General features: G+C 37.3%; 1 protein-coding gene across 7 annotated transcripts in view; it reads left to right on the top strand.

Annotated features, from left to right (window-relative positions):
- Positions 1-21,438, top strand: part of RBMS3 (RNA binding motif single stranded interacting protein 3) — a 698,310-nt gene extending 676,872 nt beyond the window's left edge. For 4 of the 7 annotated variants that reach the window (XM_066245086.1, XM_066245089.1, XM_066245084.1 and 1 more), the window contains 3 exons: positions 2,298-2,378; positions 5,506-5,633; positions 14,833-21,438. In XM_066245086.1, the coding sequence (XP_066101183.1) occupies positions 2,298-2,378; positions 5,506-5,633; positions 14,833-14,839 (216 nt within the window). In that variant the 3' untranslated portion in view covers positions 14,840-21,438. Of the gene's footprint in view, positions 1-2,297; positions 2,379-5,505; positions 5,638-14,832 lie in introns of those variants that run through there. The other 3 variants (XM_066245087.1, XM_066245090.1, XM_066245085.1) reach the window with 1 other exon arrangement.
- The last annotated feature ends 923 nt before the right edge of the window (positions 21,439-22,361 follow it).

Genomic DNA, 22,361 nt, shown 5'->3' with positions numbered 1-22,361 from the left:
TATTCTTTAGAGCACTAGTTCTAAGCAAAATTATTAGGTGCTACCAGAAAGAGTTTTGGAAATGCTGGTTTAATCACCTTTACCTAGGCTTCTGTAAAATATGATTTCTCAAGAGTTTTTTTTTTATTATATGTCAATATCAAAGAAAAGAATATATTAGGCAGCATTGCTCAAATGTGTTAAAACACAGAAAGCTTTTTTTCTTTTCACTTGTACTAGCACCTCTAGAAAATATATATTCTAGGATAAACTAAGTTGAAAGATATTTAAAACCTGTATAACACAGTCAAGCCATCTGTCTGAAACAGTCAGGGGACAATAAGTATCTCCCGACGTGCTTTCTAAAACAGTTTGGTTGGTAAGGCAAACACCTGCCATAGGTATCTAGATGTAAAATAGTATTTGCTGAAACATGACTCCAGAGTTCTGTTTTTATTTTAAAAAGTGGATGCAATCAGATACCTGAGTTATTATTATCTGCTTAAGGGTACCAGGACAATGAGTTAGGTAAAGTGTTTACTTAAGCATTATATAAACACATTATGGGGTTGGTGAAATTAATATCTGTACTGAGCTCAGAATTACCAATGAGTAAGAGGCATGCAAAATTTTTATTTGGAATGGGAAGGCTTTCTGCTCGTATCCTTATATTCAGCCGTTGAGCAATAACTTACTGAGAATCAGGCATTTGGTGTGTTATATAAGATGCAGAGACAAGAAACACTTGGCCCGTGCCTTCAAGGAGATAATAGTCTGAACATTTGAAAGGAAGAGTAATGAGCATTATAAGATCACAAAGGACGGGACACGGAAATATCTAATAATTTTCAAATATAATGCTAAATTATTAATATCACCAGGTCTTTTCAAACAATCCTTCTTTGTCCAAGTTACAAGGCTGTTTAATACAGGATATGCATTGCACTCAGTTGTCATTAGTAACAACTAGAATACAGAGAACAGCTCGGTTTGTTTGATTTGGAGCTGTTTCATCAAGGCTGTCTCTATTTTTAGCAAATAAATACAGTAGGACAGTACTTAGTTTACAATGAAGAGACATTTATTCCAGAATTGCTTTACTGCTATAATTCTCCATAAATATTAAACAACAACTGATGAGCTAGTCTCCTTTTTAGATAGTCCCTTGATTCTAAATCATCATGGCCCTTAGATAGTGAAAGAACCAAGTTATGTAAAACATAGTAATTTAAGTTTTGCATATTTATGCATGGCCTTAATTTTTGAACTCAGCAAATTTAGGAGAATAAATACTCACAGGCTTGTTATTTTCCCTAAATGTGATTTCTCTAACCTTTGTGAATTGAGACACCTTGTCTCCAGTAGACGATTCTGGTCCTAAAGTTCTGTGAATCTCACCAAGTTTAGAAACTCAGAAATATAGTGGATTCTATAGAAAATTCCATTCTCAAAGAGTAGAGCTTTGAATTTGCAGGGTGGGGGGGGGATAAAATATGTATTAAAAAGGGGAATATGGGTAATACTTTATGTTAGGTGAGCATGTCATTTTGAGCATACATTATTTATATTAATAAGGACTCCCTATCTTCATTGCAAAAATACATGTCGTGCCCAATACATATACTACTGAGTGCTACAACTTAGTGAAAAAATTATTTCAATGTTTCATTGTTTATTTGGATGAAAAATATTTAGGGAATTTAAGGAGCTGAAAAGGAAATCTTGACTGTGACATGAGAATGGGATGGGGAGGGGAACAAAGGATCCTTCAACATTATCTTCAACACTATCTTTTTATATATAAAATAGTGATGAGAAAATGACACACGGATGACATTTGCCAACTCTGAATGTTGCCACATAAGTATTTCTTGCATTAGTCCTCTATTTTGTTTAGACCAGAAATTATTATTAACATTATGATTCATTCATTCAACAAATAATTTGTTGAGAACCTACTACGTGATAGATGCCAGCAATAAAATAGAGAAAAAAGAAGACATCATCCCAGCCCTCATGGGGTTTATGTTTTAGACATGACAGTGAAATATTTGAGATCTGATATAGACTTAGACTATTTTCCAAGTGAGTGAATGAAGGTGAATTAACTTGGACTGATGTTGTGGAAGTGGGCGGCCATTATAATGAATCAGTAAGAAGAGGTCATTCTATGCTGATAGGAACTGCCTTATTTTTGGTCAAAGTAGAGTTTAACTTTACTCATGCACTGGCCATGGGCCACATATCTCGTGTGATGTCTGCTTTTCTCGTTGGTTGCAATCCCAAGTTCACCGGCCTTTTTCTTTGATTCCCTCTAGTATATGACTGCTGCTGCTCCTATGCAAGGGACCTACATTCCCCAGTACACGCCTGTGCCTCCGACAGCTGTTTCTATTGAAGTAAGTCTGGCTCTGTCTTACAGAAAGTGGCTCAGAGAGGTACAGCTCAGCCACATAGACTGTGGTCCCCAGAACCCAAGGAATTTTTTTTTTTTTCTGAAGCTGGAAACGGGGAAAGACAGTCAGACAGACTCCCGCATGCGCCCGACCAGGATCCACCCGGCACGCCCACCAGGGGGCGATGCTCTGCCTCTCCGGGGCGTCGCTCTGCTGCGACCAGAGCCACTCTAGCGCCTGAGGCAGAGGCCAAGGAGCCATCCCCAGCACCCGGGCCATCTTTGCTCCAATGGAGCCTTGGCTGCGGGAGGGGAAGAGAGAGACAGAGAGGAAGGAGGGGAGTGGGGGTGGAGAGCAAATGGGCGCTTCTCCTATATGCCCTGGCTGGGAATTGAACCCGGGTCCCCCGCTCGCCAGGCCGACGCTCTACCGCTGAGCCAACCGGCCAGGGCCCCAAGGAATTCTTATGTGTGATTTTTGTGCTGCTCTAAGATTTGAAATTGCTAGCTCGGTATATGAAAATTTGCGCCTTTGCTTAGATACGTCTAGGTTTTCCTTTACACATAAAATAAGTGAACTTGCTATAAAGGTATGAGGGAAGTGTCTTTTTCATATTTAGAGAAAAGATCAGAGACCAAGTTTCTACCCCATCAAATGTTAACCATAAATACCCTTAAAAGGGGAGGGGAAAAAAGCTTGCAAGTATTTGAATGAGCTAATTCTCTAGTCTTATTATTATTCAGAGTGGTCCCTGGGTCAGCATAACAAGCATTACTGGGGAGCTTGTTTTAAACTGTAAACTCTCAGCCACCACCTGAACCTACTGAATCAGAATTTGAATATTTTTTAATTGAGGTAACATTGGCTTATAACAATATATAAGTTTCAGCTATATAACATTACCATTCAACATCCAAATAGACTACATGGTACTGACCACCAAAAATCTAATTTTCAATTGTCACCACATATTTGACCTATTTTGCCCTTCCTGCACCCACCTTTCCCCTCAGGTAACCACCAATCTGTTGTCTGTCTCTATGAGTTTGTTCTTGTTTTGGTTATTTATTTTTTTGTTTTATATTTCACATTTGAGTAAAATGATATGATTTTTTCCCTTTTTATCTTACTTATTTCACTTAGAATAGTATCTTTTTTTTTTTTTACTTTTTTTTTTATTTATTTTTTACAGAGACAGAGAGTGAGTCAGAGAGAGGGATAGACAGGGACAGAGAGACAGGAACGGAGAGAGATGAGAAGCATCAATCATTAGTTTTTCATTGTGCGTTGCAACACCTTAGTTGTTCATTGATTGCTTTCTCATATGTGCCTTTACCGCGGGCCTTCAGCAGACTGAGTAACTCCTTGCTGGAGCCAGCGACCTTGGGTTCAAGCTGGTGGGCTTTTTCCTCAAACCAGATGAGCCCGCACTCAAGCTGGCGACCATGGGGTCTCGAACCCGGGGTCCTCTGCATCCCAATCCGACGTTCTATCCACTGCGCCACCGCTGGTCAGGCTAGAATAGTATCTTTTAATCCATCCATGTTGTCGCAAATGTCAATATTTTATTTTCTTATGGCTGACTAGTATTCCATTGTATATATACATGTGTATACCACATTTTTAAAATTCGTTCTTCCATTTGGTGTGACAAATATTTGCTGCCACCGAGGTTTGGGATAGAAACAGACATTTAAGAGGACACTATCGTGTAATTTAGGAACCCACAGAAGTCCAATTTTTAAATATTTTTGTGTTCCAGATCTGTAGGCCCCAAAGAATGTGTCAGTATTAAAATTTTTTTAAATAAGATTTTCCGAATTTTAAGAATAGGAGATTAAAACACATTTTTTTTTATATTTAGCTATCAAAAAGCACTTTAGGACATGAGAAAATTATGAATCTGGACATTCAAACATAAATTTCTGCTACATATTGGCATTTCTCTATCTCTGCACCCAGGTGTGTGCTTATCTACAGAATCTGAGCATTTTGGTGACTATAAAATAATGAGACACACTTGACAACGTGGCTTATTGGCAACAGTCAAATGATAGTTAAATCTAGGATTTAAAAAGAAGTCTTTCATTAAGAAAAATAGAAGTGCACTCTGATATATTGCCTTGTATTTATGCTTTTAAGGAAAAATGCTAATTCACTTTCTATGTAAAAACACCCATGAAAAATCCACCAGTATCTACACAAGTAAGTACTGATGGAAGGTCCCTCCCCCCCAAAAAAAAAATGCACAATAACAAAATGTATTTGGGAAAAGATACTGAATTAACATAGGGAGACTTTTCAGATTCTGAGGAACTCAAGGATCTTTAATAACAGAGAGTTGACCAAGAACATCTGAAACCCAATATCGCTGCAGGTGTCCAAGGTTATAAGTAAAACCAGAAGAATATAGTAAGACAGATGCCTTTTTTAAGCCTAGTAATTGCCAAATAAAACCACCTATACATCTCTGGGAACCAAGCCTGTGTCACTAAATAATGACCAACAACAGGAATTTATTCTTGTTGGTATCTGAGGAACAGAATGAAAGGGTAAGGGAAGGAGCAAATCAAAAGAAAGGTTGTTTGTTTGGTTCTTTCTCTGAAACCGCTAAATGAAATCCAGGTCACGCTCTGTAAAATAAAACAAATCACACTGCTGAGGGCAAACCTCCTTAATGGTATTCTTTTAAAAGAATTCCAGGCTTTGATGTAGATTTTTATTAAGGTCAGAGTTCATTGCTTTGCCAGATCATATAGACATGGTACATACAGTGCACTATCCCAAGAAAGTGCTTGAATATACAAGTTTTTGTAGGAATCCTGCATGAAATTTTATTAATACATTGCCATTTAGTGTGACCGTCTACAACTATGATTTAAAAATTCTAAGTATGAGCAAAATGATTTTTGGGTTATTTGACTGCTCCAAGGATATTCTGGTTGCACATGGAGGTGAATTTCTCAGCCCTTATCCAAGTATGATCTGTGGTCTTCCTTTAAGTACTAATTGTGGTGCTTCGTGTAATTTTACTCAAGCCAAGTAGGAGAAGAGTATTCTCTGCAGTCCACCTGGAAGAGGGTTCTTTGCTGAAGCCAATAAGGCTTTGTGTTCTTATTTGCCTCCTTAGGGTGTTGTTGCTGATACCTCTCCCCAGACAGTGGCACCTTCATCCCAGGACACCAGTGGTCAGCAGCAACAGATAGCAGTGGACACATCCAACGAACATGCATCTGCATATTCTTACCAACAGTCTAAGTAAGTTTGGGCTATACTAGGCTCTTTCCCTCCAGATCAGCCATCCTGATTTCCCTCTCTCATGTTGTACCTGTTTCTTTTTACTGCAATACGGACCATCTCAAACTTAGTGACAACCATTTTTTTTGGTTCATGATTATGTCGGTTGACAATCTGAACTGACCTCAGGTGACTAGCTGGCTGTACTTGCTCAAGCATCTGGGGACAGCTGCTAGTCATTTTTGCAGCTCTGCTTCTGGGCATTGGTTGGCTGTTGGTTGACTGATCAAAGCGATTGAGCCACATGTTTTTAGTTCTCCACTGGACTTATTCACATGAGTCTCAAAATTTGGAGAACAAGAGAGGAAGCCCAAATGATCAGCATTTTTTTTTTTGGTTGTTTGAGACTCATTTGCTGTTGTCCCTCAGGCCAAAGCATTATACATGGCCAAGCCCAGGGTTCACTACCAAAAGACTTGGATGCAGAAGTGAGCATTGTAGCCATTTTTACACACACACAAAAAGTCTATTGTGTATATTTTGGGGAAACTCTAATATTCCCACATGAAACTAAATAGTGAGCCTGCATTTTTGGTCTCCATTTTCTCATTCTTAAATGAAAATATTAACACTGTTATTGAAGAGCTGCTTTGAACACCTAGTAAAATCATTCATGTAAAAAGAGTGTAAACAGTAATGTAAAATATAAAACAACAGAAAGTAGGGTATCATTCAGGAATAAATGACAAAGCAAAAATCACATAAATTACTCTTAAAACCCTTAAATCATTCAAGAAAAGTACAGTGGCTTGGTGTTGAATGATTATGTCGATTAAAATTTGAGAGGTTCTGATTGAAGCCAAAAAAATTTAACAAAAGTTCAGTCCATATACAGATGTCTTGTCATGCAAACTATTCTACGTAATATATAACAATCACAGCCGTGGTAAACAGAAAATTCCCAGTAATCCCTTCTGTTCCATTTCTTGATCATCATTCCTCTTTAATCTCAGGTCACATTTAAGATTTGTTGGTTGTTGAAAGATTAATCATGAAAATGGAGTCTTCCATTTATGGATCAGCTTCTAAAATCAGTTCTGTGAATTAAATGTACTCAGAATATGACTTAACCCTACAAATATAAGGTATCATCATTATCATCATTACTATCACATAACAGCTTTCAGAAAAAATCCATAGTAAATAAAGCATTTTTAAAAATTCACGTACAGCCTGTGTAAATCACTGTTACACGTACCAAACCATATGGTAGATTCTGGCACTTGGTACACTGGAATTTTTTTAGTCTGCTCAGCAAATTATATAAAAAATGGAGTAGAGATTGGCAATAGGGAAGCATAGGGAGAGACGCTGGTGGAAGATGAGAGACACATTATTTGCCAAAATCATTTTTCAAGGCTGTTGAGTTGAAACTGGCTCGGCTATTTTAAAGTGTAATGAGGAAAACAGTGATCCTAGAACCTTCTTTGTAACAGTTTAATGATGTCCAGATAAATGATAAATATGCTTTCGATTTATCCCATCAACAATTATCGACTGAGTGCCTATTATGTGACAGGTAGCATTCTAGATGCTAGTGAAAGACTAATGAAAGAAGCAGATGGCTTTCTCACTCTTGGAGTTTATTTTCTACTAGGAGTAGATTCAGAATTAATGGATCAATCAGCAAATGATCAAAAAGCAACAAGATTTTAAAGGAGATGGCTTAAAAAGATTCTTGTGATAGAAAGTGACTGTATATATACACCTAAAATTTATTAACAAGAAAGGTCTCTCATATAGGCTTGGTCTGAAAGATAATTAAAGGCTAATCATAGAGAGCTTTGGAGAAAAAACATTCCAGACAGAACAAGCAGAAACTCAAAGATCTGGAATGGGGACCTGAGGCTGAAGTGTGGTGGATGGGGCCACAGTGGGGTGAGTTGTAAGAGATGAAGTCAAAGAGGTTAACTTTTGTAGAGCCTTCGGTCCTTGGTTACTTGACTTTGTGTTGTCATTATTCTTGGTTTTATGCTGTGAGCCAGAAAACCTTGGGAGGGATTTAAGACAAGAAATGGTAGAACTTTATTTATATTTCCATAACTCTATTACCAGTGGAAGCTGAGTATAGAGAGACGCACTTCAAGGATGGCTTTTAGGATGCAGATTTCACCCTCTTGTAAATTGTCCAGATCCTCCTTCTCTCCCCACCTGATGGAGTCAGCTTTAGCTGCCCCTACTTGTGAGCCCACAGTGAGATGCTCTTTCTCAAGGCCGTCTGCACCTTTCCATGGTCATTGTTTCATGTGATGGAGAGACGAATGCTCTGCCTGACTCAAAGAGAGCATCTCTGCCTCTCACAGAGTCTAGTGAGAATCTCCCCATCCACCTCTACACCAGGGCCCTATTACACTGGTAGTACCTTATTCCAGGTACTAGGCTAAGCGACAGGATCTCTGCCCTAAAGGATTTACATCTAGTACAAGATTAAAACCTACACATAGACAAGTAGACTTCAAGGAAGAAAATGAACAGGGCTCTTTTTAAAAGTACTATCATAAAGTAAGTCAGAGAAGAATGTGCTTAATTTTTCTTGGTTGTGTAAGCTTTGGTGAAGGTTTTGGCAACCAGAACTGTGTCTTACAAAAAGGAACACTTTTCCAAGTAGAGTAACATCCTGGCCAATGTCCAGGAGTGGGAAAACCCAGATGATTTCTTTGAGGAGTAGATGCAGAGTTGTAGAATAGTGTCAAAAAGCAAACTGGACCCAGATTCTCATATCCGAGGCCATACTTCAGTGCCTGGACAGCACTGTCTTTGTTCTATGCATGTTCTACCAGTTGACGTAGACAGCGGATTTGGAAGCAATGGAAACAGACAGTCTCGTTATCACAGTGGTTCAGACAAAAGGGAACAAAGTTCTGAAATATGATAGTGGCAAATGCAGTGGTGCGCGTGGAAGACAGGGAGATAGAATGAAGTAAGACAAAAACGAGAACAGGACTTTAAAAGTTCAAGCCATACTGTGGAGATATTGACACCACTAACAGAGGCAGAGGAGAAAAATCGGAGAGGAAGAGGAGGGCGTGATTTGTGGAGAAAGACCAGGGATTGAAGTATCCTTACAGTGAATCCATTCAAACCTTTATTTTTTGAAATATTTGAGGAAGTCTGAAGTTGACCTCATAAAACTTTAAATGTTTGAGTTTAAAATTGGTGGCACTGGCCTGACCTGTGGTGGCGCAGCGGATAAAGCGTCGACCTGGAAATGCTGAGGTCACCGGTTCGAAACCCTGGGCTTGCCTGGTCAAGGCACATATGGGAGTTGATGCTTCCAGCTCCTCCCCTTCTCTCTCTCTTCTCTCTCTCTCTCTCTCCTCTCTAAAATGAATAAATAAAATAAAATAAATTTTAAAAAAGTAAAAAAGAAACAAAAAAAAAACAACTGGTGGCACTGTGATTATGTGCCTTGAGCCATGTACTCTTATGGTTGACAATGCAGAGCTCTCCATGGATAATAAATATCAAGAATATAAGTCCTCCATCCCATGTCCTCTTGGGGGTAAAAATTATACTGAGGGGTTTCCTTGTTTGAAGGCATTTCCTTTTGCACTCATGCAGGACCGTATGTTACAGGGTGTTCCACAGGGCGTACTCGCTGCTGCAACATGACACAGATGGAAGTGCCCTGGAACATGGAATTTCCAAATGGGTGACATGTGAAAACCATTTGCATTGCCTTGCGGACATTTCTTTAAACCCGGAGAAAATTTTTAACAGGTCCTGTTTATACTCTCAACTTCCTCTCTTTAACAATGCTACAAAGTGCTAAGCGCTTTTCACTTGAAACAACCACAGAACCATAAAACATTGAATGAAAACAAAGACAATATCCCAAGTCAGATAAACAGGTAGATGACAACCCCTTCTGAGATTTCCTAAAAGGAAGAACTTAATGTGACCCTCTCTAAATTTGTATCAGTTTCAGCCAAGGGAAGCTGGAAGACATGAGATTCTTTAAAACCATTTGAGGAAGACACGGGACACTGCACTAAGCAAGTGGGTCATGGAAACACCTGGGTTCTTTTGACTATATAACCATCACTGGGAACCAGACAGGGATGCCAGGGCACCCTCAGAGGCATTTATTAAAGAAGCATTCATTAGAAAGGAGGCACACAACAGTATATAGCACTTGATGCAGTCTCAGCTCTATTTTTTTTAAATGAGCTAACAACACTGAGCATGGAAAACTTCACTGAGGTTAGATTCTACCATTTTCTAGAGAGGGAGGAAATCTACTCTAAGAGTCTTGTTTTGAGGTCGGGTCACAAGCAATATTCCTAATGTTCTAGGCTACAAATTTCTCTACATGTCTATATCTTTCCTATTCACATATAGTGGCATTTCTAAAATACTTTCAGACAATTCATGTTATCTTGAGTACTCCAAATTTCACACGTGGCAGCTTATTTTCAGCATCATTATGCTAATTGTCCATGTCTTTACTGTCATCAGGCAACCCATTTCCAACAATCATTATGTTAACTGAGATATGGATAGTTTAAAGAGCTTGTATAAACCTCTGGCTTTTCTCATTAAATGATGGCTGACCTCCTATGAGGTGTGAAATTCTGATTAAGGTAGCTGAGCACCCCTGAAAAGTAGTTTAACCTATCACACGTACATTTAACACCATAATGTCTATACTAAAGGTATTTTATTTTATTTATCTATTATTTATTAAGTGAGAGACGAGGAGGCAGAAAGACAGACTCCCACATGAACCCTGACCTGGATCCACCTGGCAAGTCCCCTACGCTGCTATGCTCTGCCTATCTGGGTCCATTGCTCCTTGCTTGGCAACAGAGCTATTTTAGCACCTGAGGGGAGGTTATGGAGCCATCCTCAGTGCCCGGGGTCAACTTGCTTGGACCAATTGAGCCAGGACTGTGGGATGGAAAGAGAAGAGAGAAAGAAGCAAGAGGGGGAATGGTGGAGAAGCATATGGGTGCTTCTCCTATGTGCCCTGACCAGGAATCAAACCTGGGAAATCCACATGCTAAGCAGATGATCTACCACTGAGTCAACCAGCCAGGGCTATACTAAAGGTATTTTAAAGTAAATTAGAAACATCACAACAGATAGTTGCAGGATAAAAGTTTGAGAAATATGAATGATATACATATGAATAAAAAATTATATTTGGGATCTAGATATGTCAGCAAATATTTTAATATTCCAAATTCCCAAGCTTAAAAAATAGGTCTTCATATTTTGTATTTATGCTTTTTCCTTTCTTCTACTGTTAAAAAAGACTATTACTGCAAAAGGGACTCTGGATTCTTATCCCAAAAGGCCAAATATGGTACCTGTGGTTTATTTTGTAAGTTGCATGGAAATTCCAATTCCTGCCCAAGTTACCAGTTTTTCTTTGTGCTATGTAGGAAAATCTTAAAAATAAATAGGACTTTGGAATGCGTGTGCCTTCAAGAAGATTATATTCTATTATACAAAATCAGCAGTCCTTGATATAAATTCCGTCTTTGCCACTGAAGAATTGTCACTCGCCCTTTTGGAGTCTCCTTTTCTTTAAAGTGAGAGATTAGATGGTTCTCCAAAGAAAGAAAATGAGATAGATCTCTAGCATTGAGGGAGAAATAACCACCATCCCCTGGAGTTAGGGTAGGGAGGGGCGGTCAAAAGCAGTGTTGAGAAACAGTGCTTAATAGCAGTTCTCTTCAAAGCTATTAAAATGCTAATGACTATCACTGCCTAGAGGGCCAGACAAATATTTCAAATGTTTCACTTTCTGAAAGATTAGCGTGCCCTGCCCTTTGGAATTCTAAGAGTATTATTATTTTTTTTACCACATTAAATTATTAAAGAACTGTACTATAATTTTTTATTGTCTACATGATGACAATTTTGATACTAATTTAAAAGATTACATTCTCTCAAAAACTTCTTCTTTTTTTTTTTTGTATTGGAATCCCTTTTTGTTGGTGTCCTAAACACACGCTTAGTTTGGTACAAGGAAGCCAGGAGTGGGAGTCTATATGCCATCTTTCCTAAAACTCTGCACCACAGATTTCTTTCTTTCCTTTTTTCTTTTCTTTTTTTTTTTTTTTTTTTTTGGCATGGTATCACAGGAGGCTATTCTTCAGGACTGACACTAGAGAATATTACATTATTAGATAATCTCTAAAACTTCCAGCTCTGTAAGTCTTGACTTCTGGCCCAGGTCAGTTGGCTCAGCAGTAGAGCATCAGCACCACATGTGGAAGTCCTGGGTTCAATTCCCGGTCAGGACACACAGGAGAAGCGCCCATCTGCTTCTCCACCTCACCCCCTCCCCTATTTGTTCTTTATCTGTCTGTCTCTTCTCCTACCACAGCCATGGCTCAAAGGTTTGAGCAAGTTGGCCCCAGGCACTGAGGATGTCACCATGGCCTCACCTCAGGGGCCAAATTAGCTTGGTTGCTGAGCAACAAAGCAGCAGCCCCAGATTGGCAGCGCACATGGCCCAGTAGGGGGCTTGCTGGGTGGATCCTGGTTAGGGCTAATGTGAGAGTCCATTTCTCTGCCTCTCTACTTCTCCCTTAATAAAAAAAATTAAAAGGAAAAGTGTTGGCTTCTAAAACTATGATTTTCTACTTTCTAATCTCCTCATTCTGCTTTTCTTTATTTGTGTGTGGGGGTGGGGGGTGGAGAATGAGAGGGTTCAAAATGACTGTGATGTTAAATTCAAACTCCTAGTCTTCCAACATCCACCCTGACCTTAGAAGGCCTTTATCTCAACTCTAGTACTGCAAGGCCTTTTTATTCTCCAAGTCTTCTCTAGCTGACTGAACTGTTATGAACACCAATTCCCTCTACATTGTAAGTATGTTAATGATGTCTAGGTTATATCCTTGATTACCATGCTTACATGTCCTTTAAGCTTCTGAGTAATGATGATACATTCTGTTTGCATAGAACTCTACAGTTTCCAAATAATTCCCATGCTCTTTAAATCATCCACAAAATACCTCTTTTAATTTGCCACCAAAGTTCATTTCTAAAATAGTCCACTATTTAGACTAATAGTCACTGTCCAACTTCGAGCGTTCTTGTTTGTAATGAACACAGCCTTGAAAGTTTAGAAACCTGTTTTTTTGGGCATCGGTGCAATCCATAATCATTATTTAAGTGTGCACTTTCACACTTTACCTGAGACAGAGAAGATAAACAGGGGTGAATTCAGTTCTGATAAATAGCAATACATTTTCCCCTCAAACTCCAGCTAGCAACCATGAAAACGTAAAGTACAACCATTTATTTCTCCTCATTTGTTTTCATGTGGCAATGAGACTGCTGGAAGCATCAAGCAAGTAATGAGAGAGGGCTATTAGAAACATTTGTGTACGGTTATAAAACTCGACAATAGCTGCAGCCTAGCTCATAAACATAGATGCTTCGAGACTGGTGAACATGACATACCTGAGCAGTGAGGATGTTCTGTGTCAGTGCAGTCCATTGAGTAAGACATTGTTTGTTGAGAAGCTCTTATAGAGATTCATGGTATTCCAGGCGTTTCCTGCTCGATGTACAATAATATCAGCGTCGAATATGGGAGTAGGAGCAAAGACTAGATTAAAAAACAAAAACACAAAACTATACAAAATCGAGCTTCAGAGATAAATGGAGTAAGTCTACACTTTGCAAAGGCAATGAGAGAGATCAAATATATATATATCATGGTTCCCGTGACGACTAGTAATAAAATTTTCCTTAGTCTTGATGTCATTATGAAAATTTTAATTGTATTTCTTCTTAAAAGAAATCTCATTTTCTTACATTACTCAGAAAAAAAAAAGGCTTTTCTAAAGACTTGACTTATTGGTTAAAAATAGACATTAAAGTTACCAATTACTGGTTTTCCTTACATGATTCTATGTACAAGTTCATCAGGATTCTAAGAGCCCTTGCAAATTATATGAGGGTTTTTGCAAATTAGGAAAAGCAACTCCTTCGGGTCATCCCAGGCTAACTGCCATATAGGTTAAAATGTTGTTGAGGGCTCTTTGTCAATTATTAGAATAAGGCCCACTTGCTCAGGTTGAATGCAGCCCTGGACCATAGTACATAGATTGGGAAACAGACTAATGGCTGGAACTTATCCCACTGCATTCCCTCAGCCATGCCTCTTGTGCAAGGAACAACCTGTACAACCATACCCGGCCACCCTGAGGTTCTTCTACTAAATTAAGCAACTGGGCATCACGTGAACTTGTAGAGCACTGAGAAAAGAGGCCTTCACCTACATACATACAACCTCCAAATAGTTTAAAAAGTCTTCTTTTTATAGCACACCCCTGATATTATTTAGCAAAATTCTAATCTGTGGATGGAAAAGCTAAGAGTAAAGGTAAACCCACTAGAATCTCAACCCTGCAATAAAGATGGAGCAACAGCAGAAGCCATTATTTGGGCTGGGATAGGCAAAGTGGTATATAGTAAAAGTGACGTTTGTCTAGTTTAGCACTTATGATGTGTATACCATTTTGCCAGACATCTGGAAAGTATAAAGTAGAAATAAAATATAGTCCCTGCTCTCAAGACTTTGAAATTTGATGAGATAAATGAGCAAGGACGAAAACAAAGAAAAGGGAAATTGAACGGAATTCCATTGCTCTCTTCACTGTCTTACTTAATTACCTGGGACAATAAGGCTGATGTAAACATACCTGGGGCACACCGTGGATTACATATACAACCCATTGCTAAATCTTGGGTATATAGTAAGGACTCACATATTTGTTGACTGACTGAATGATGAGTCCTATGGGAGTTCCAAAGGGATGGAATTACTCAAAGAATTTCTAGGGGAGCTACAACATAAGCCAGGCAATAAAAAGTAGATTCCATTCACAAAGGGAGTATTTTTTTCCTCTGGGTATATTGGTGATATTTTATTACTTTAGAAGTGAAAGATATTCTTGCCCTATAATTATTGATATTGAACACAAACACACTTTTTGGCTCGAATATGTATTTGTCAAAGTGGCCGAGTTTGACAGTTTAATCAGCCTAGTATTCTTTTACAACTTCATTGATGACTGTTATTTTGGAAGACCTTGGTATTTTTTTTTAAAGAGATCTCATTGGAAAATAGCGCAGAAGGAGATTTCAAAGTTGCTTTGACGTAATAACCACTCTTATTCAACTGTTTTCACAGACCATAAACAAGACTGGAGAATGTCCATGTCCGAAACTTTGCCTTGAATGAAGAAACTTCATTGAACAAGAAGTTGGCTTCCAGTTTGCACAGGCGTCAATGGAATGCTTATTCTTTTTTTTTTTTTTAATTTTGTACTTTACCCAACGAAAACAAAGCGTTTTGTGTGCTGTGCAAATGGGTCCTTCATGTGATCTGACAGTTTATTTTTTGCCATCATTTTTTTAATTAAAGTAAAAATACCCAGAAGAGGAAAAACAAAAAAAAACCCAAACAAAACAAAACATGGAAGGTTGACATTTTATCTGGAAGAACATTTGAATTCAGAATTTACCTGAAGGTGTAGATAGATTTTTTTTTTTTTAACAGATAATCTGATGTCAAGAGGTGGGCAAGCAGAAATGGAAACAAATTGTCTTCCTCAGTAATTAAGCTACTCTTTCTTTTTTTTTTTCTTTTCTTGTTTAAATGTGGGTTGTTTTTTTAATTTTTCCTCTTAGAAATATTTAGGTAAGGTTTATCTTGAATCTTAATTGCCTTAATTTTAAGGACGTCAAAGGCTCTCGAGGCAAGCTGTCAACGTCTTGTTTAAAAAAAAAAGTCAAGGAAGAATTGAAATATTGTGCCAGCTTTAACTGGTACAGAAGCTTAAGACTATGAGTTTTTAGGATGAAAAAACTGTACAGTTTAAAAGAAAATGTTTTTCTTCATTTGAAGAAAATTTGTTGATAAAAGAAACCATGGCAACTGCAAGAATTGGAAAAATGCTGGGACTTTTCATGAACTTTGTCTTAAGTGTTGAACCATTCTAGAAGGCTAAAACATTTTATGGTAAAGTTATTAAGGTTGGTTTTAAAACAACTGCATTAGAAATAATGCGTGTTTGGGGGACAGAATGCAGATTTTTTTAATTTACAAAGCGTGATTGCTAGCAAAAGCATTAGTGCTTTTTATCTGCAGTCTTTTTTATGAGCTTTACAAAGTTTTTAGTCAGCTTTGCTTGTCACATTGCAAAACCTAGCTTAAGAGCATTGAAAAAAAAACAAAAACAAAAAACTTACGTAGATAGGAGCTTATGGTCAAAAGTGCAAAACAAAACAAAACAAAAAAAAACAAAACACAAAAAAAGCAATAGATAGAGAAATTGTTGACAATTTCTGTAGTCTTTCCTAGTTGTGATCAGATTCAGCCTATGGATGGCCTATTTTATACCAAAGATGAAGTGGAAACCCTATTGCAGTCCAGAAGATAGAGGTTGTTTTTTCTTTACTTTTCTTTGAAAAATTTTATTTGACCTACATGGCCGGACCAGTTCTTACTTTGTTGTTTGTTTAAACTACCTTCCACTGGTATTTTACATACTGCAAAAAAAAATTTTTTTTTGTATATCTGTTTGTAGTAGAAGCTTGCACCTGCTGTGTTCAGCAGTTTCAGCATGAAGAGTTCTGGATACCAACTGACAGAGCCAACTGGCTTTCATTTCCATGAGCTTTTCCAGTTCCTTGCTAGCTCTTTTGAATAGTGAAACCTGTACTGATGGCCACCAATATGCTAAGACACTTTTTTTTAAACAGGTTGAAATTTGTGTGTGTGTGTGTGTGTGTGTGAATTTTGAACTAAAGACACTTCCTGAACCTGGTCTGATGGGTCACTTGTCAAAACAAGCTTAGTGATAGTCTGTTCAATGGTCGAACGGTCTCCTGAAGAGGTCTCATTGTATTTGTCACAATAGTCTTCCTTCTAACTTCTAACACCTTTTGATTTTGCTTTTCACTTTAGTCTTGGTCATTATCCACCATGAATAGTCACCTTGATTCTGCAGTGGGGAAGGGATATCATTTTTTTTTTTTTTTGCCTTTTTTCATTGTATTTTCATATCCTGGTGTTGTCAGAAGAAAGACAAAATAGACCTTCTTATTTCAGTTTAACTCTCTGAGGCAAGTAGGACCTATAAGATTAAGGATTCTAGTAGTGGCATTTATGTAAGCTTTTAAACTGCTAGTTGACAATCAAGAAATTATATATTATTTATATTAATAAGAACCAAAACAATTGGGTTGGATCAATCATTAAAGCCAAAGGAGATAAATTTGCATTGAGAATGATGCAAAACTTTGTCTAAAAGGAATTAAATTGATGTAACAAACATCTCTGCATATTTGGTTCATGAAATCCATATTCAACCTGTACAGTTTTATCTGAAACTAAGGACAATGAAACTTTATTCATTGAACCATGCCCTAGAATTGCTTTCCAAATGAATCATTGGAATCAAATAAGTAAAACTCTTTTCACAAACTGAGTCATAGGAGCCTGTCTTAGTCCAGAAAGAAGAGGAAAGTGCATTAAGTGCACTGTAAAAGAAAGCAGAGTAGGCTTTTAAAAATGTTTTAAAAATTTAAAAGATAAATCATATTCCCATTAGGTCAACGTGAGTAATGAGTTTGACTCATATGAAAGTGTCAATATTTCACTATTTATGACCTACCAACAAAAGCCTAGTGTTGAAATAGACCTAGTTCTCTTATTTGCAACCCCATGTATTGGAAACTCAGCTCTAGAGCATGACTCCATATCTTTGTGGTCAAATTAGAGGTGAAAATATATCTAAGAAATTGTAACATGCTACAGAAATATTTGAACTGATCACACCCATTCCTATGGTTTTCCATGCTTTGGAGAGAATCCTAGGTTTCTACTTTCTTCTGTTCCGTCCTTCAGCCTCTCATGTATTTTAAAGGGTAGCACTTAAGTTTTATCTTTGAGAAGTGGGCCCCCAAGTTTGAGGGGGTATAAGCAAACATGTATGGGAACTGTATTTTCTGTTTCTTTATTTCACTCTCTGAACTCTTTGTATAAATAAGGATTATCCTGGGCATAATTCATCTGAATATGAAACAAACATGCTTTTTTTTGTTTCTGTAAAAAAAAAAAAAAAACTTAATGTGATACAAAGAAAGTCTCATTTACACAATCAACAATGAGGCTAAGAGGTAGCTACCATGTGGCTGATGAATGTGCCTAGGTAACTTCCTGTTTCTATTCAAAACTACTACTTTATTTATACATTCAGAAACATTTTTTTCGACTATGAACTTTCAATGATCTCAATTTTTTTAAACCACTTCAAGCAAAAGGAAATTACCTGTCATTTTATGTATCCACGTGTGTTTTGTGTTTGGATTTTTTATATCATGCCATTCTATAAACTATATTAGTTCAAGTCAGAAAGAAAAAAAAGAAGGGAAAAATAGCCCATGTTCAAATTTGCATCTGTCATCTTAATAATTGTTTTTAAAAGTTATGTCTGGGGGAAGAAAGCATCAACAGGTAAGCAACATTACATTGTAATAAAAACAAACAAAAAATGTGTTCAGTAGATGCAGACATCAGAATCCTAATTTAATTAACAATGTGTTTTGGTTACTTAATCTTATTTTGGACTGGAATCACTTTTTTTTAAGTATTCTGATTCCCCAGGTTTTCAAGCACTTATCCAAGTGTTCAATTTTTCCTTTCACCTTGATTGCCAAGACTTAACCTAAACATTAAGAAACAAACTCAAGCCTGACTCCAATGAGATAAACACTATGTCATCCAAACTCTAGTAACATGGTAAAAGAAAGTGTGTTTTTTCTTTTTCTTTTTTAAAAGATAATATATTGTCAAGGGTGATAAAGTCTGCCTAGTGACTGGCGGATCCTCAATCCACAACCATGTCTTCTGAAGACATCATGGACCCTGAGTGAACTAAATGTGATACGAGCAGGGGCTGGTGTCTGTCCTTGAACAGTGGCATGTCTTAAATATTGCAAGTGACATAATATTCTAAAAAAAAAGAAAATCCTCTGGCTGATTTCAGTTTGGTCAGGGTTAGCGTGTTTCCTTGGTAGATTTTAATTGTTCAGGGGTTGTCTGCCATGCTTCACTCGAATCAGTTCTTCCTGTGACTTGAGCGGATCTGCCACATTTGACAGCATCTAAGACTCCCTTTTTCACCCTTGTCTAATGAAAGAACTCCCTGGTGTTCAAAGCGCTCATCTTAGAGCTGAGAGCAGACGGGCCCAGATGGAACTGGAAGTTTACCCTATCTACAGGATACATCAACCCCTCGCAAAACTGCTTTCGAATTATTTTCAATCTATGTATGACCAAAAAAAAAAAAAAAAAGTCCTTAGCTATTTCTTTTCCAAAAAGAAGCCCTTTATTTTTTCCAAAAAAAAAAAGCCCTTTATTTAAATAATTGGGATGCCAATTAAATTTCTGTGTATCTTTTACAGTGGCCTAAAATATCCATTAATGAAAAATGATATTTGATTTAAACAGGACCTTTGCAGTCTTCTTCACAATTGAGAAGTTTCATTGCACTGTCTAGACAGATTATCATGTTAGTGGGAGACTAAAAATTCATTTGACAATTCAGTCTCATGCTTAATTTGAACATACAAACCATTGCCGATGAGCTGATAAGCAGAGATAAATTCTGAAGTGGGTTTCAGTAATAAATATTTTCATATAATATAAAATCAAATGAAAGGATAATATTTATGTATGTGTATAACAACATTCAGTACAGTTGAGGATCCCTTCAAAATACAGTTAAAACATGTCGGGGAGCCCTTGAACTATATTTTCTTGTCCATAGTCGGGAGTAAAGGAAGAGATTTTGTTTTCGTGTTTTTGTGGCTGGCATGCCTCAAAATTTTGAGCTCACTGGGTTGATAGCCTCTCACTCCAGTCTGAAGGACTGATGTATTTGAAACAGGCTCATTGATTTTTGTACACTCACCCTTCCTGTGGCAGAATGATAATGGGATTTAATTAATTAATCAATTTGTTTTACAAAATGACATCCACTGTGGCACTGGAAGGCAGTTGAGTCTAACTCAAATTTAACAATTTTTACGAAGTATTTTAAATATATAATTAGTCTTTTCATCCAAGTGCTTTTAGTCATAACTGTCCTTTGTGGAACCACATAGTTCAGGAAAGGAGAAAAGCTACACGTAAGATCCTAAGGCCTCCAAAATCTCTTATGATGCAGAACAAAGAGCTCACTTAAGATTGTTGATAGCTTTTCTGTTTGATTTTATACCACAATACATATGCCCACTGTCTCTCTCTCTCTCCGCCCCCTCTCCACACACACACACACACACACACACACACACACACGATTCATGGCTTCTCAATATTCGTTTATATTTCTAAGAAAGAAAATAATGTTTCAAGAAATGCGTCTTTTACTCAGGAGGTGTTAAAGTTGAAGCCAAGGTGAGGTCAAGCTTGGAGTTTGCAGGAAGAACCACTAGGCCACCGAGTCATACCTTTCTTCCATCTTATTCACTCCCTTTAGGAACTGCCCCATGACCAAATCCCACAGAAATATACACAATCACTCTCAATTTTTGAAGGGCTAATTTGTGGATTTCCTTTGTCTTTTCTTTTCAAGTATTAGGACTTGGGGCTCTTTTTTCTTTTATTAACATGTCACCCTCAGGGTGGAAAAAAGAAATAATTGGAAATAAAATTCAAATTGGTCTATTTTGTTTCTTGTTAAGTATTGGTTTAAAGAAGGAGTTTGAAATAATTTGTAAAAGCTAATGTCAGAGCATTCTATTCCATTGATCCATGATGTCCCTTTCCTATCCACCACAAATAATTGAGAGTTGGCTGTATTCTTACAGATGAAGGAAAAAATGTAGCAAAGAATTTGGCTTCCCCCAATAAAAGCAGTTTTTTATTTTGTTCTCTTTTGAAATGTGAAACAGTAGAAAAGGTCAACTCAAAATTCAGTTATAAGAATATAATAGCAGCTGTTGGTTAAGAATACACTCTTATCCCTATCTTAAATCTTTCACCAAAAAGAAATGCATTGTTTTGAGTTTTTTGTTGTTGTTGTTTTTTTTTTTACTTTGCATTACTGTATTAAGGCTGAATGACCTTAACATTCCAGTGGATTTATTTAAATAATCATTTCAAATTTAAATAGTGTCCAAAGTGTAACTTTAGCGTTATGCTTTGCATTTTAACCCCTCTGGTCTTAGATAATTAAGAAAGATGCTCTGTCCTCCTCTCTAAATATTCAATTTCCTCATATATAAAAAAAAAATGAGTTACTCCATTAATTTCCAGGAACTGTAAATACTATTTCAAAGAGACACTTGAAAAAGTTTTCTTCATTCTGGAAACCAATGGTTTCATTTCTTTAAAAAGAAGAAGAAGAATTGGAATCTTAATTTTAAAAAATGTATAGATAAAAGTGTACTTGCTATGAAATACAGTTTCTAAAAAAAAAAAAAGATGGGACACAGCTTCTTTTAAAACCCATGTTTTGGGCCATATTTGACTTCATGGACCTTCTGAAGCATCATCCAATTTTGAACTTAATTTAAGAGCATTTTGTACTGCTGTCTCTGACTGTCATGGACACGTTCTGTAATTCTATGGTGTTTCTGGTTTTATTTTTAATATTTTCATCTGTACCACAGTCAAACTAGCTACCATTTCCCCCATTCCTTGGGCTTTCTGTAGATCAGTGGATGTTAGGTTTAAACTTCTGTTTTCTTTGATGAAGCTTTCAATAAAAAATGAAAATAAAATCAACCAAGTAGGGCCATTGTATTCTTCACTCTTCTCGAGATGGGTTGGGGGGGGGGTTTGGTTGGAGGGAGCAATGTCTATACACACTAAATTAGGTATACTGCTGGCTTCCTACAGAATTCCTTAAAAAAAAAAAAAAGAACCACCAGTGGGAATAAAAAGAGAAAAGACGGAGCTGTCTGTTTGTGTAAAGAGGCATAAGAAAAATTACAGTTTGGAGGCTTTGGGGGGGGTGAATAGATCATTTAGATCTTTCTAGGACAGGGGTTGGGAATCTTTTTGGCTGAGAGAACCATGAACACCACATATTTTAAAATATAATTCCATGAGAGCCATACAACGAACTGTGTACACTACGCATTATCCAATAAAAATTTGGTGTTGTCCTGGAGGACAGCTGTGATTGGCTCCAGCCACCCGCAACCATGAACATGAGCGGTAGGAAATGAATGGATTGTAATACATGAGAATATTTATATTTTTAACATTATTTTTTTTATTAAAGATTTGTCTGTGAACCAGATGCAGCCATCAAAAGAGCCACATCTAGCTCGCAAGCCATAGGTTCCCGACCCCTGTTCTAGGACCTCATTAATGCCTTCCACTTTTTGGGCTTAGGGATGCAGTGAACCTCCAGCTCCTACTTCCAAACATGCCTAACAGATACTGACTACTTGATGCATCTTGTATGAAGGCCAGGAGATAGAGAGTTGTACATAGCACTAGAAACATTTCTTTTGATATCTGTGGTTTTTATCCCTGCAAACATTAAACTTTAGGTCAGTCAAAATCAGAAGTGTCCATTTCTCAAGCTACAGATGGCTATGGTAAGCAAAAAGGCAGAAACTCTATTTCTCTGGTCCAGAATACTCCAAACTAATTCAGAGTTTATATTCAATGATTAAGTAAAAAATATTCTGTGCTAT

This window comes from Saccopteryx bilineata, chromosome 10 (assembly GCF_036850765.1).
Source record: "Saccopteryx bilineata isolate mSacBil1 chromosome 10, mSacBil1_pri_phased_curated, whole genome shotgun sequence".
Lineage (NCBI taxonomy): Eukaryota > Metazoa > Chordata > Mammalia > Chiroptera > Emballonuridae > Saccopteryx > Saccopteryx bilineata.
This window is presented reverse-complemented; position numbering and strand designations above follow the sequence as displayed.